Raw genomic sequence first — 14,588 nt, 5'->3', positions numbered from 1 at the left:
CATATCTGCCAACAATCTAGCAGCTATATAACCCATGCTTCCCTTTTAAAAGTGCATCATTGGCTCCCTTTTAGACAAATGTTGCTTTGCTGGTCAAAGAACTTACCTATGGACATTGTAGTGCCTACCTATGTTAATGTTTCTTTTCTAATTAAGATACTATTTTTAAAATTCAGAAATTTTAAATTAATTATTAATTATTGTTTTACACATTTGAGAAATTATTTCAAACATATTTAAAATGTTACTAATTTGTGTCTTCACAGAGAATGCGTTCAGTGCAGAGCTTTTGAAAAAGGAGAAAAAAAGGATACATGTGCAAAAGATTGTTCATACTTCAACATGACCAAAGTAAAAAGTCGAGAAGACTTACCCCAGCCTGGGCAGCGGGAGGCCCTGTCCCACTGTAAGGAGAAGGATGTTGATGACTGCTGGTTCTATTTTACCTATTCGGTCAATGGAAATAATGAAGTTGTTGTTCATGTAGTGGAGACGCCAGGTATGGATCTTGTGGTTTCAGAAGGTCCTCTTGATTGCTTCTCATTTTTCATTCATATTTGTCTGTTATCAAATTTCTCAGTATTCAGAAAAGGTTTCCAAAATCTAGCTTGAAGAGTATTTGTAAGAATTTGTTGAAAAATGTACAGTTTGAAGTAAATTATAGTTAATTTACAAAATAACAAAACTTAATATTGCAGCTTAAGTAGGAAAAGGAAATCTTATATAAAATATATTTAGACAAAAATTTGACCCTGACTTACCAGAAAGAAAACCCTCTTGTGTTATTTGTGTTACAAATATGTTACAGAGAAGGACCATTCTGAGTGATTTTAACTTCCTAATTCATCTCCATTCCACGTGTGGAAAAGTCCCATTCCCTTCTGTGCCCCATTGTTATGGTTCTCTGGCCCCAACATTAATTGGATTGGTCCTCATTCTACCTCTCCGTCCGTACTATATTGCTAAGATAGGGGCTGATGTGAGAGAAATGGGATACATAAGAACACTCTCTCAGGTCATGCTAGAGAAGACACGAACATTACTGGCTTTGACCTATGTTAAGCTGTGGATGGGCAACAGAAACTCAGATCCTGACTAAGAGCCCCAGTTCCTCCTTCTGTTTCATGTGTGGTTCCACTTCACTGAGGAGGAATGGAAAAAGAGTGCATCCATCCTAAAGCCAAAAAAAGAATTATCTGCTGTTTCCTTGCAAATGCCAGTGAATAGAAATGTCACTTTAAGATTCTACATTTATTTTTAATTCAGAAGTTTCTTGAGTTATAGAAATAAAAAAGAATCTGATGAAGGAAAAAGGCAGATCTAACATATTCCTTCCCTGATCTGCCATTTCATAGGGCTAAGCCATATTAAGTACTTTTGTGTGTCCAAGTCTACACAGCTTTTCTTTTTAAAAAGTTTTATTGATACTTTTATATCACTTTTGGTTATTAATATATTCCTCCCCTACCCAAAACTCTGTTCTTTGTAATAAAGAAAAAAAATTAAGGGAGTTGGGGAAAAAACAGTTCAGCAAAACCTGCTAACTTAGAAACTAAGTGTTGACGGGGTATGCAGTAGTCCACATCCGTAGTCTCTAGCTCTCCCAAGACATTTTGCTAATTCATCTTCAGAGTCTTTATAATTACACAGTATTCAGTTTTGATCTTTTTTTCTTCCCATTTGTAGCATTTTAATCTTTGGGTATTGTCTTGGATTTGCTTATTTCTGTATCAATTCATATCTTCTCATGCTTATAAATTATTCAGATTCATTATTTCTTACAGCATCTAATGCTCATATAACAGTTGTTTTCTTTTAAACTGTTCCCCAGTTGAGCAAGGGTTGGGAACCTGAGGGCTTGAGGCCACATGTGGCCTTCTAGGTTCTTGGGTGTAGCCTTTTGACTGACTCCAAGTTTTACAGAACAAATCCTTTTATTAAGGGGAGGTTTGTTCTGTAAAGTTAAGATTCAGTCAGAGGACCACACTTGAGGACCTAGAGGACCACATGTAGCCTCAAGCTAATCCATTGATAGAAGACATAAATGGACTAATATTTTACACCCAGCACAATAGGGAAAGGTCTTTTTTCTCCCATTTCCATCATAAGGTTGCACTTCAAATGAATGAAGTAAGCAAGCAAGCATCTGTTAAGCACTTGTTATATGCACAACATTGGTAAGTGCTAGAGTTACAAATAGAAAAGTAAGCTAGAGGGGCAGCTAGATGGCACAGTGAGTAGAGCACCAGCCCTGGAGTCAGGAGGACCTGAGTTCAAATTCGGCCTCAGACACTTGACACACTTACTAGCTGTGTGACGTTGGGCAAGTCACTTAACCCCAATTGCCCTGCCTGCAAAAAAAAAAATTCAAAAAAAAAAAGAGAAAACTAAGATAGTCCTTGCTCTTGTTATTGGATACAAAAGAAATCTCTCATATTCAACCACTTAAATGTTTTAACCTCATTGTTACAAATTCTCACCCTAAGAAAGGGAGATTAAAATTTAGAGAAGATAGCAAAAGATTCATCAAGCAATTGAAGACTACCCAAAATTTTGACATAGGATGGCATCTATTTCATAAATTTTCTTAGACAATTAGAACATATTAAAATTAAGAAGGATGAGTCAGTTGGAAGAGTGTCTATTAACAATGGTTTTTCTGTAAAAAAATTTTCATAGCATTTTCATGTCATAGCATAACATTCTTGGCTATTCACTGTGGTCTATTCTCTGTGTCTCCTCTTCCCTTTTCACCTTGTAGAGTGTCCCACTGGTCCAGATATCATTCCCATTGTAGCTGGGGTGGTTGCAGGAATTGTGCTGATTGGCCTTGCATTATTGCTGATTTGGAAGTTGCTGATGATAATTCATGACAGAAGAGAATTCGCTAAATTTGAAAAGGAGAAAATGAATGCAAAATGGGACACGGTGAGTTGAAAAACCAGAAAAGCAATGCTGTCCATAAAGTGAATCTTAATATTTAAAACTTTATTCCAAAATGTCTTTTTATTCCTTAAAAATAATCTAGAACTTTGAGGACAATTTATATTTAGAAGTGATAAAAGAATACATTCTATTATAACAAACAATGAACGTACACCTTCTGATTTTTATTGATCAAGTATACATTTGATTTCTAAATTATATTTAGAAGTGATAAAAGAATACATTCTATTATAATAAACAATGAATGTATGCCTTCTGATTTTTATTGACCAAGTATGCATTTTATTTCTAAATTATTTTATATTGTGCTGTGTAATAGTGCCTTTTTCAAAAATACCTAGCCCTGAGTGCATTAAAATTAAAAGGGATGAATGTCTGTTGAAAGTACATTGTTCTTAAAGAGCTACCTTTTCTGGGGGGAAAAATAAAACATCAAAATTGGGTTTTGATGCATACCATAAAGAAAAACTACTTATTTATGTTCTTGAAGACTTTCTATGTTTGGAGTTCTAGGGGGAAAGTGGTGTCTATTCATTCAGGCCTGGATTCAGAGGAGGATTGAATTGACATTTGCCTTGGCCTTCTTCCTCTGTGGAGTGTGCAGCCATCAATTATAGAGGGCTATAATGTAATTTGCATTTCATTGTCATGTTAGAGGCTTTTTTAATGCTTACTTTCTTACGTGTGTCTACATATAGTGTTTTCTTTTTGTGGTATTTGAAATTGTCACTTCTTTTTCTTATTGTTGAAATCATTAGAAATTGACTTTTTTTCACTTCAGCAAGAAAATCCGATTTACAAGAGCCCTATTAATAATTTCAAGAATCCAAACTATGGACGTAAAGCTGGTCTCTAAATTTCCGTTCGTATTTTCCTTCCATTTCTGCCTTTCCTCTGCATGTGAAATTGATTCTGAATTTTTTCACTGCACTGCGTGTCCTCCCATCACTCTCAGGCCTTCGCCAGTGTGGCTTTAACGGTCCTGCTGCTTTTCTTTGGCCCTTTTTGTAAGGTGTGTGTGCCAGAAAGTTTTCACAGGCTTTATTCCTAATTGCAAATTTTAACTGAATTTAAAGGTCAGTGATATTACCTTATGTAAATGAAACCATAGGATTTAGAAGGGACCTTAAAGTAGTAGTACTCCCTTATTTTATAGATAGGAGTAGCCAAATGGTGCATTAGATAGAGCAGTGGGCCTGGAGTCTGGAAGACCCAAGTTCAAATTAGACCTCAGACACTTAATAGCTGTGTGACCCTGTCAAATCATTTAACCTCTATTTAACTCAATTCCTTCATCTGTAAAATGGAGATAATAATAGCACCTACCTTCCATGGTTGTTGTAAAGATCAAATGAGATATTTGTAAAGCACTTAGCACTGTACCTAACACATCATAAGCGCTATATAGATGTTAACTATTATTGTATAGAAATCAAGGTGGAAGGGTTGTGGTTTGCCCAAGATCACACAGCCAGTAAGTGGTAGAGTCAAGGTTTGAAACCAGGCCCTCTGAATCCAAATGCATTGAATTTCTTTCTACCATCAAACAAGGGATTCATTCAGAAAGAAACCCTAAATTCTTTGGGTGGTGTTAACAATTCTGGTGCTTTCATCTTTGAGTTTGACATCTTTAAAAAAAAATATTAAGTTGAAAGTCTTCAGTTGGAAATGCTTGGAAAGGAACCTTTATAATAATAATTGAAAACTTTGTGTTTATACGCACTTGAGAAGAGTATTCCTTAAATACAGGCAGTAACCAAGACAAGCTTTCCTAGTGAATTTATTTTTCACCTAGCTGTCATATTTACTAAATAGACAGCCCTTTTAATGTAAGCTTTCAAAATTCATGAACATCTGTGGCTTGCTCTACACCAGGGGTAGGGAACCTGTGGCCTTGAGGCCACATTAGCCCTCTAAGTCCTCAGGTACAGCCCTCTGAATCCAAACTTCAAAGAACAAATCCTCTTAATAAAAGGATTTGTTCTGTAAAACTTGGACTCAGTCAAAAAGACCTAGGAGGCCACATGTGGCCCCTAGGCCATAGGTTTCCCACCCCTGCACTATACACTCAGACTATTAACTTTGTAAGCCAAGAATAGAAGAGTTATCTTGAAGGTCTCACAATCTATTGAGAGAAAAAACATGCAAATAACTGTAGAAACTCTGTGTGTGTGTGTGTGTGTGTGTGTGTGTGTATGTATGTATGTATGTATGACAAATTGAAACTCAACTAGCAGGGAATTAAGAAGATTGGGAAAGGCTTCCTGTAGAATGGATTTTAGCCAGCACTTAAAGGAATCCAGGGATGCCAAGAAACAAATGAGGAGGGGAGAGCATTCCAGACATGAGGGACAGCCAGGAAAAATGCCCCGAGTTGGACGATGGAGAATTTTGTGTGAGTGACAGCAAGGGAACTAGTGTCACTGGATTGCAAAATTATGTGATGGGGTATAAAACTATAAGAAAAGTAGCAAAAGGGTGGGGCGGGGTAGGGCTAGATTATGAAGAGTTTTGAACACCAAACAATGTAGGATTTTTTATTTTTATCTTGGATGTGAGAGGGAGCCACTGGAGTTTATTGGGGGGGGGGGGGGCAGTGACGTGGTTGGCCTGCAATTTAGGAAGATCCCTATGACAGTTGAGTGGAGAATGAGCTGGAGCAGGGAGACTTTGTGGCAGGGAGGCCAACCAACAGGTTATTGTATGAGAGTTGGGCAGGGTCAGAGAAGAGAAGGGGGAATATGCAAGAGAAGTTTCAAAGATAACCTTGCCCTGCCAGTTGGATATGTGGCTTGAGAGGGAGGGAGGAGTCAAAGTCTAGATTTTTAAACCTGGAATAATGGTGGTGCCTTTGACAGTAAAAGGGAAGTTTCGAAAAGAAATTATAATGAGTTCAGTTTTCTTATTTAATCTTCACAACCACCCTGGGAGGCAGGTCAAGTGGTAGTTGTTATCTCTACTTATAGTTAGGGAGAAAAAAGCCATAGAAAAGTTAAGTGTTACAAAGTCAAGTTAATAAATGCCCAAGAACTAGAATCTGAATTGAAACCTGGGCCTGGTGGCTACTGATATTGCTTGTTTGATAGGACAAGAGAGATAAATCACAGTGTTAAACAGAAATAAGCCTGTTCTTCCCAGCTGTAGTATAGAGAGCACTTAGATCCCCTCAGAGTTGCTAATACACAGTAACTTTTTTTTCTTCTTTAAATTTTTAATCCTTTGATTAAACAGAAAGCACATCACTCTTTTTGGCCAAACAGTCCTTAAACTGAAAAAACACACACAGAAAGGAATGAGAGTGGGGAAAGATGGACAAGGTATGAACATGATATGCAAAGCATACAATAAAAAGATATTTGTCATGTTACTACTAAAGCTAAAATTTCCCTACTATGTGCTCTAATGTATGTAAATCAAATTATAGCACATCCCTCAGACATAGCTCCTTGGCCCATCAGTAGGAGCTTATTCAGACCTTGGACATTTTATATCAAATTAATCCTTCTTTCCTGTCTTCTTCCCACCCCACCCCCTTTTTTAAAAAATAAATTAGCATAAACTCAGAGAAAATAGGTGATCTGCCAGTGGAATCACAGGTAGTAAATAGCACAGCTGGGATTTGAACCCAAATTCTCTTATTCCAAAGCCAGTGTTCTTTACATACTGCCTCTTATGGTCAAGGACAGAAAAGATATTTTGTTGTATAGTATTAGACCTTGTTGAAAATTTTTAACTAGAGCACAGAAAAACATTGATGGGGCAGACACTGAGATGTGGAGATAATTTTCATATGTGTACCTCCCAGTTTGATGTTATTTTGCACTGTATTGAGGTATTGATTTACCTACGGAATGGTAAATTTACAGAAACTATCATTTAATAAATTCTTAAGAATTTTTTTTTACCAGGCACATTAAAGTATCAATTTGTTAAAAATAATTATTTCTTAGGTGTTTCTTGAGTTCATGAGCCAGTTTTAGAATTTTTCAAATGACAATCTTAGTAGACAATTCTCTTAAAGTTAATAAATTTTAATATTATTTTTTATAAAATACTATTGTTGTTAGGCTTCTGCTGGTTTACATATGACTTTTAGTGAAAAAAAGTATTGGGCTGGGATTTAGGAAAACTAAGTCACTAAATACCATTCCCTTAACTCAGGGCAAGACTTTCTCTAGAACTTAGATTTTGAGAGTCTTCAGGTTGAAGGGACTGGATTTAGAATGCTTTGAGAAAATAATAAATTTTATTTATAATTGTAGTCAATATACAAATTAGGACAGAATGGAAGTAATTCTTTTGCTTAAAATATTCAGTCTATAGAATTTAAGAGCTCTTTGGTTTTCTTGATTCTTTAATGAAATCTTAGCAAGTTACTGTAAGAATATATTCCTAGATGTCATTTCTCAGCATAATAGGAGCAGCGGAAGAAGATATTGTGAAACACTTTGTAAATTTGGGACCAGACTGCCAAGAAAGTGTTGATTGTTTTGAGGGAGTTGGGAAGTTTCAGGAGAACTGTGTAGTGTGAAGATTCAGTGTTGAGTAAGATACAGACTCCCAGGGCTTGGGTGGAGTTGAGAGGTTAGTAAGTCTATCTTCCTGAATAGACCCAGATGGCTGATGCAGCCGCCCTTCACTTACCCATTCAAAGAAGAAGCCACTCAGATGTCACTTCATTCAGGAGAGGAATCTTTATTTTAGTACATTCCCAGAATTTTTGGTTTAATTTTTGTGATATTAATGCCTCGCTCCCCATTCCTACCCTTCTCCCTTTCCACCTAACAGAAACTAGTCTGGGTTATCTTTATTTTCTTTTGAATTAAAACCAGGCCTAATGGTTTCATTTGGACAGGCATGTGCTCTTAGTTTAATTTGACCTGCTAACTTTGCATGTTAGGTTTTTTGCTCATTTGGCTTTACCTTGAAATTAGTCAGTGAAATGTTTGATTATGCAATGAATTTTTCTCATAAGGTAAGGTCTTCCATTAAACTGTTCCATTTGAGTCTATCAATATTATCTGAACTTGATTCCACTCTTTTTTGAGAAATTATGTCAAACCAATATATAGAAAACTCATAAATACAAACTCCTTTTCTTTTATGTAAATATATAATATAATAACCAATGATAAAATTATTATAAATGGGAAGCACCTACAAAATCAGTTCTTTGCTTTGTGGTCTGAAGCTAGCATGTTCATACTACTAAACTATATTTTTGTTATTAAAATAGATTTTTAAAATATTTTTGGTTCTGTATTATTTAAATATTCTCTGTATCTCTCACCTTTCCTCTCACCTTTGCCATCTCTTATGGCAAAGAATTAAAAAAAAAGAAAGAAAAAAAAAAACAAAGAGTAAGAGGGGGAGTGGAAATCAGTAAACCCAGTCTGTACATTGGAAAACATCTGACAGTATATTCAGCATTCCACACCCATGGACCCTATACCTCTGGCAAAGGAATGGAAAGGGGGACCAAATCTCTTATTTGGGACCAACCTTTGAACCTTATTTTTAAAAAAATGAATCATAATAAATGGGGTATTGTGCTTATTTTCACAACATCTCTTTAAGAAAAGGCAACTTCTCTCCTTATTTAGAAGAGGAAGAATGGGGGTAGAACAAGTTTAAATGATTTGTAAAATCAACAGTATTACTGTGGTTTCCTAGCTCCCACGATGTAAATTTCTGCCCAGCTCCACAGCATCTTTGTTAAATGTATAAAATACCACTTTTATAAGGGCCCTGGTCTGTCTCTGAATGTCTGTGACATCAGTATAAGTCAGTCGAGTTACTGTGGTTTATTTCATAGTCCACTACAGATTTTTTTGATGACAGGATATTGTGTGTGTATATGTGTGTGTGTACACATACATATACAGATACACACATATATACATATATACACTCATATATATGGTGCAATACTATTTCTTTTATATATCATTTTGTTGTGCATCTAATCTTGTAAATTCCCAACACCCCTTGTAGTCACATAATATGTGACTACATAATATGCGTCACCCAAAAAAGACCTGCATAAACATTTCATTGTGGCAAAAATGACATTTTCTGAAGCTATCTACAAATTTTTTAAATGACATCTATAGCTTCCATAGAGTACATTCTGCAGCACTAGAATGTTTCAAGATGTGTCACCAGATAGAGTTATTGTATCACATTTCTTATACTACTTCCCAAAAAAGAAGAGCAAACCGATGCACAAGTATAATTGTAGCTGCTGTTTAAATGGGATCAAAGAAAAAGTATTTTCCTTCATAAAATGCAGCTGCTAGTGCATGCTGGAAGTTCTTGCATAATTTCTTGGCTACATGGTTTGGGATCAACTTGGTAACTCATATGATACAGGTGGATTACTATGTAGGCTTTGAAAATATATGTGGTTTTAGATCTCTTGCCAGGATATTAAGTAATACATTGTTGCCATATTTGAAATAAAAAACCTAAATGAGTTTATGAAGAATGATGTAATTATCATTTTACTCATCATTCATAATTCAATAACACTATTTATTGAATCAGTCTGTATGATTTTTATGGTAAGTTTACCCTAAAGACTCCTGAGCTTTCTGTAAACATACCGGGGAACTCTCACTGTCCTCCCAAATGAGAGTTCTTACCATAGAGGTAGAGGAACCAATGATACTTTAGATGTCTTTCCATTCATTCATTCAACAAATGTTGATTGATTGCTTGCTCTGAGTAGGATTCCATGTCCAGTAATAGAGTAAGCAGCGATAGAGTCAGCTAAAGTGCAGAAGAGTTAGGTTTTCTTTAAGTCATGCATAAAAGTGGCCACCAAAGAAATACAGGTAGAAGGTACATTCCTTGCTCAGGATAAAAGACTTACAGTATACCTCCCAGAAAGAGTGAACAAAATCTGAGCGTGTTTGATAAAGCACTAATATGTCTGAATGCCTTTAAATTTTTTTAAATTGATGATGTTTAAATACCACTGTCCCTTTTGAATAACAGCTCTTACACCCTCACCCCCCACCCCAACACTATCACCAGTGGAACTCTTCCTTGAAACAAAGGGACAGTTAAGGCAAATCAAAGATGATTGACATAGAATGCACTAATCCGTGTCTGTTGTCTGCCTCTTTACTGGGAGGAAGCCCTCTGGAATCAAGTCATTACGTTAATATGAAGTCTGATATATTTTAGTGTTCTCTTTTCCTTTTTGTGATCCTTGTGTATTGTTCCCTTGGTTCTGCTGCTTTCTTTGTTCTGCATCAGTTTGTGCTTCTTACCAACAAGTTTCTTTGAATTCTTCACATTTGCCAGTTCCATTCTGTAGCTGAGGACTTTTTTATTCAACCAATAGAGAAAAGCTTTGGGTCTGTTGTGATTTTTTTATTAATGCTTATTCCTGATTAAGGAAAAACTCAAAAGGCAAAATGGATATAGAAACTTACTTATATTACAGTAGTTTTTGTGTGGTGTTTCGTCAAATAGCTTAATTTTACAATACGACTAATTTATTTTTACCCCTTTCTTTTTAGGGTGAAAATCCAATTTACAAGAGTGCAGTGACGACTGTGGTCAACCCTAAGTATGAGGGCAAATGAACACGCTTATGCAAGTGCACAACATTGTCTGCCGGGGCAGTTTTTATAGTCACAGTAAGATAGCTTTAGGGCAGTACCGCAGTGACTTTACTAACTCATTATGTGTATGTGTTTCCTATGCAGGTTTTGAAAATGTACAGTATGTATAATTTTTTTTGCAAATACAGTTATAATCAGTGCCAGGGACTGAAAGAAAACTTGAGATAGGATCTTGATCCTAGTCAGCTGAGGTCACATTGTGCCTTTTTGACCTTTTCCCTCCTGAGCTATTGATATCTAGGACTTTAGGAAATAAAAGATACTGCTAAAAACACTTTGAGAGGGAAATGGTTAAAGTAATCAGCATGATGAGGTCTATCCATTAAGTATTAAATGGAATTTTAGCTTTACAAAAATATCAGGGCTTGAGTTTGCAGATACATTGAATCCAAAGTAATTGCTTAGCTATTAGCTTAGTTAGAAATACTGCTTTTAAACTTATCTTATTGAGATTTGTTTGTGAGGCACCTCTGATTGATTACATTGCTGTAACTTAGGCAAGTTGAGAATTAAATGCGTAAAAAGTTTTTGAAATATTTGATGAGTATTTTCCTACTGTCTAAAGGAAGACTAAAAAATGTGGAATGGATTGAAAGTGTTAGGAAGGAGAAAAATAGCTTTAAAAAAAAATCTGTATGCTCTTTTCAAGAGTTACTGGTTTGTACACAGTAACAGCAATATTGTTCAATGAAGAACTGTAAATGACTTAGCTCTTCTCAGCAATACAGTGATCCAAGACAATCCCAAAGGACTAACGATGAAGCGTACTATCTGTTTCCAGAGAAAGAAGTGATACTGTTTGAATACAGACTGAAGCATGCTATTTTTCACTTTCATTTTTTTTCTTTTATTCAAATTTTCTTGTACAAAATGACTAATCTGGAAATATTTTACACAATTGCACATGTATAACCTATATCTGATTGCTTACCATCTAAGGGTGAGAGAATGGGAGGGAGGTATAAAATTTGGAACTCAAAACTTTAAATACATTTGCATTTTTTTTTTAAAGTTACAGTGCCTAGTAACTTTTATGCCTTTATTTGTAAATTCAAGCCGGGACCTGTAATACTGCAAACTATCCTGCAAAGCAGTCCTTGAAAAATATTATTTACATAAAGGCCTTAATTCATGTGGTGTCTGCTGACTGGGGACTTTTTAGTTTAAAGTGCTTTTATTCTATTTTGTTGAAAGCGTGGTGCTTTTGGTCACCATTTCTAATCTTACCATTTTTTGTAAAATTTTGTATTGACACTTTTCCTTTGCCACCTGCCTGAGCTGTAAATTCTGCCTTTTCAGCAAACACAGGAGGTTTTACTGTGGTGCACAGGACAATGGTTGCTCTCCTCTCTTATTTTCAACAAGTGCCATAACAGAGCATTGTACATTTGCCTCTGGCCATTTGAATCGCCCGTTCCCTAATAGTCACATTCTTGTTTTAAGTGCCTTTTTGTTTTAACAGTTGTTCACTTTTTACAATGCTATTGAAGTTATTTATTGAATAAAAATGCCTAAAACACCCTAATTAAATGTGTTCTCTTTGTATTATGTGTTCCACCCCAAAACTTTTGACAGGTTGAACATGGAGGTGGGGAGATTAATGCCTGAGGATGCAGACTGATGTTCTGGAAATGTTGGTGCTAGGGTACTACAAAATAACGAGTTCCTGACTTGTTGCTTCGTAAGCGTTGTGCAGGGCTGGGAAACAAAGGAGCAACCCTTAAAGCTGGGACAGATGCACCCCCAAAAGGAGAAATGGCTCTTGTGCCCTAGGACAGCCCTTTGCAAAGTATACAAATGGAGTGGATTGAGCAAGGGAGGAAATGGAGAGAGAACCATGGAGATAATGAAGACAGAAAACAAAAAGGCAAATGGAAGTAGTGAGCCCACCTGTCCAGGAATATTATGGAAGGCATTCCTGGCAGTGGATGGGAGATGATGTCTAAAGTTCTTTGCAGTTCGAAGATTCTCTATAGCAGCTGTTCTTTGTCCAGCTGTCCTCCTTTGCTCGAGTGCAGCCCACTCAGCACATATGTATGTTCCAGGGCATACTGTTTATTAAGTATGGCACAAGATGCCCTGAAGGGCTCAGAAATCTGATAGGGGGATTGATAAAAGGTTCAGGTATTCCACCCTACTGCCAGTGGAGCACGTGACATAACTTGTCACTATAAAACCCTTTCTGGCTGTTACACCAACCAGTTTTTCCTCAGTTATGTTTGTTAAATATTAAATTCTTTGCCCAGTTTTTATTTCTAGGCTTATCAAATACTAATCTTTTTACACATTTGGTTGAATATCCATTGTATCTATTCGTTTAGTGTGTTTCTCTTTTTCCCCCAGTACAAGTGGTCTTGAAGCTTTATAATATGTAATGGGAGATAAACTGTACCTCACAAATTGATATTTTGTCTCATTTTTCTAGGTAAATTTTATGATGTTGTTTAATTCTTGAATCTCTCATTTTTAAAATTTTTGCTGAAATATAAATTAATTTGGAAAACAACATTTTTTTTACTATCATCACCTGACCTATGAACATTGAATGCTCCTTAATTATTTAGATCCTCCTTTGTTTTGGTTAATCTGATTTTATAGATGTCCTCATATAGGTCCTGTACATTCCTATGTAAGTTAATTCCCAAATACTTCATAGTTTCTGTTATTATATTTGGATTATTTTTTATCTTTATTAATAAGAATATAGATGATTTTTATGGGTTAATTTCATATTCTGCAACTCGCTTGATTTTGGGGTTTAGATAATTGGGTTTTCTAGGCTATCCAGTCATCTTCAAACAATAACATTTTGGCCCTTTATTTCCCATATTAATCCCTGTAATAATAATATTCTATCTTACTGTATTTGCTAGAATTTCTAGTAGTAAATCAAATAAAGATGGTAAGTTGAGGTATCCTTGCTTTATACTTTTTTTAAACAAAATATTTCTAAGATTTTTCCAGTGCATATTGTATTGATTCTGGACTTAGGGTAGATAATCTTTTATTGTGTTGAAGGAAACTCCCTCTGTTGTTCTTTTTAGAGTCTTTACCATAAATAAATGTGGAATTTTATGAAAAGCTTTTTTCCTGTATCAATTCATAAATATTTTCAGCTTTTTGGATTATGTATTTTATTATGTTACTTATGTTTCTGACATGAATTAGCATTGCAGGTTTATCTCATTTAATGCTAAATCATTTCCTTAAATCTAGCTTCCTAGCCTCATGTGCCAGGTCATCTTGTGGGGAGGGGTCCTAGAGGTGAGGTTGGGTCAGCTTCAATGGAAGGATGGTGTTCTATGCTGCTCCATCAGGCCTTGTGTCTCAGCAGGGTGGACATGGTTGTTGTGTGGGGTGGGAGTTGGTAAGGACCTGGGATCTGTATAAATAGTAGTTGCTGGTCTTGTGCTTCATTTAAATGGAGGGGATGGGTCCTGAGCTTATTTAAATAGTAGTACAGGGTCCTATCCTCAAATAAGTTATGGTGGGTCAGGTGCTTCACCAGGTGGGCCTTCACTAGGAGCCTGGCTGCAAATAGGTCTTCTGTCCCAGCCAGCTGAGTTTGGCTGCAAATGGATGCAGAGAGTGAGTCAGAGGATGGGTCCAGGTCCTGCTGGTTGCTGGGCAGCCCTGGGGTCCCTGTCAGCAGAAGTCGAAATGGTCCACACGTAATACAAGAGGGAGGAGCTCCTGATGATCCCCTGAGCAGCAGGAGACATGGGAGGTGATCAGCTCATGATGCATGTATGGTCAACCAGTGGTGGCCCTTGACCAGTTCCTGATGACCAGGATTAGGCCAGTGATCTGCATCTGAAGTACACTGTGCTCAGCCAGCAGGTACCACGTGTGCCTGATCTTCCAGTGCTGAGCACAATGGTATTTACATTGCCACAGCCATTGTTTGTGGATGTTCTCTGGTGTTGCTTTCCTCACTTCATATACATTTTCCTGTTTTCCTGAATTATTCCTATTTGCCACAGATCTTGTTTCATAATCACATTTAAC

The 14,588-nt window shown here is 36.3% G+C and overlaps 1 protein-coding gene across 2 annotated transcripts in view; it reads left to right on the top strand.

The window, feature by feature from the left end:
• ITGB1 (integrin subunit beta 1) overlaps positions 1-12,105 on the top strand; it is a 54,823-nt gene extending 42,718 nt beyond the window's left edge. Inside the window, exons 14-17 of one of the 2 annotated variants that reach the window (XM_036758999.1) lie at positions 267-499; positions 2,762-2,928; positions 3,728-3,808; positions 10,476-12,105. In XM_036758999.1, the coding sequence (XP_036614894.1) occupies positions 267-499; positions 2,762-2,928; positions 3,728-3,802 (475 nt within the window). In that variant the 3' untranslated portion in view covers positions 3,803-3,808; positions 10,476-12,105. The remainder of the gene's footprint in view (positions 1-266; positions 500-2,761; positions 2,929-3,727; positions 3,809-10,475) is intronic. The other variant, XM_036759000.1, reaches the window with a different exon arrangement.
• Positions 12,106-14,588: the final 2,483 nt, after the last annotated feature.

Source organism: Trichosurus vulpecula, chromosome 5 (assembly GCF_011100635.1).
Source record: "Trichosurus vulpecula isolate mTriVul1 chromosome 5, mTriVul1.pri, whole genome shotgun sequence".
In the NCBI taxonomy this organism is placed as follows: Eukaryota; Metazoa; Chordata; class Mammalia; order Diprotodontia; family Phalangeridae; genus Trichosurus; species Trichosurus vulpecula.
The sequence above is the reverse complement of the archived record's forward strand: the minus strand, read 5'-3'. Positions and strand labels throughout refer to the sequence as shown.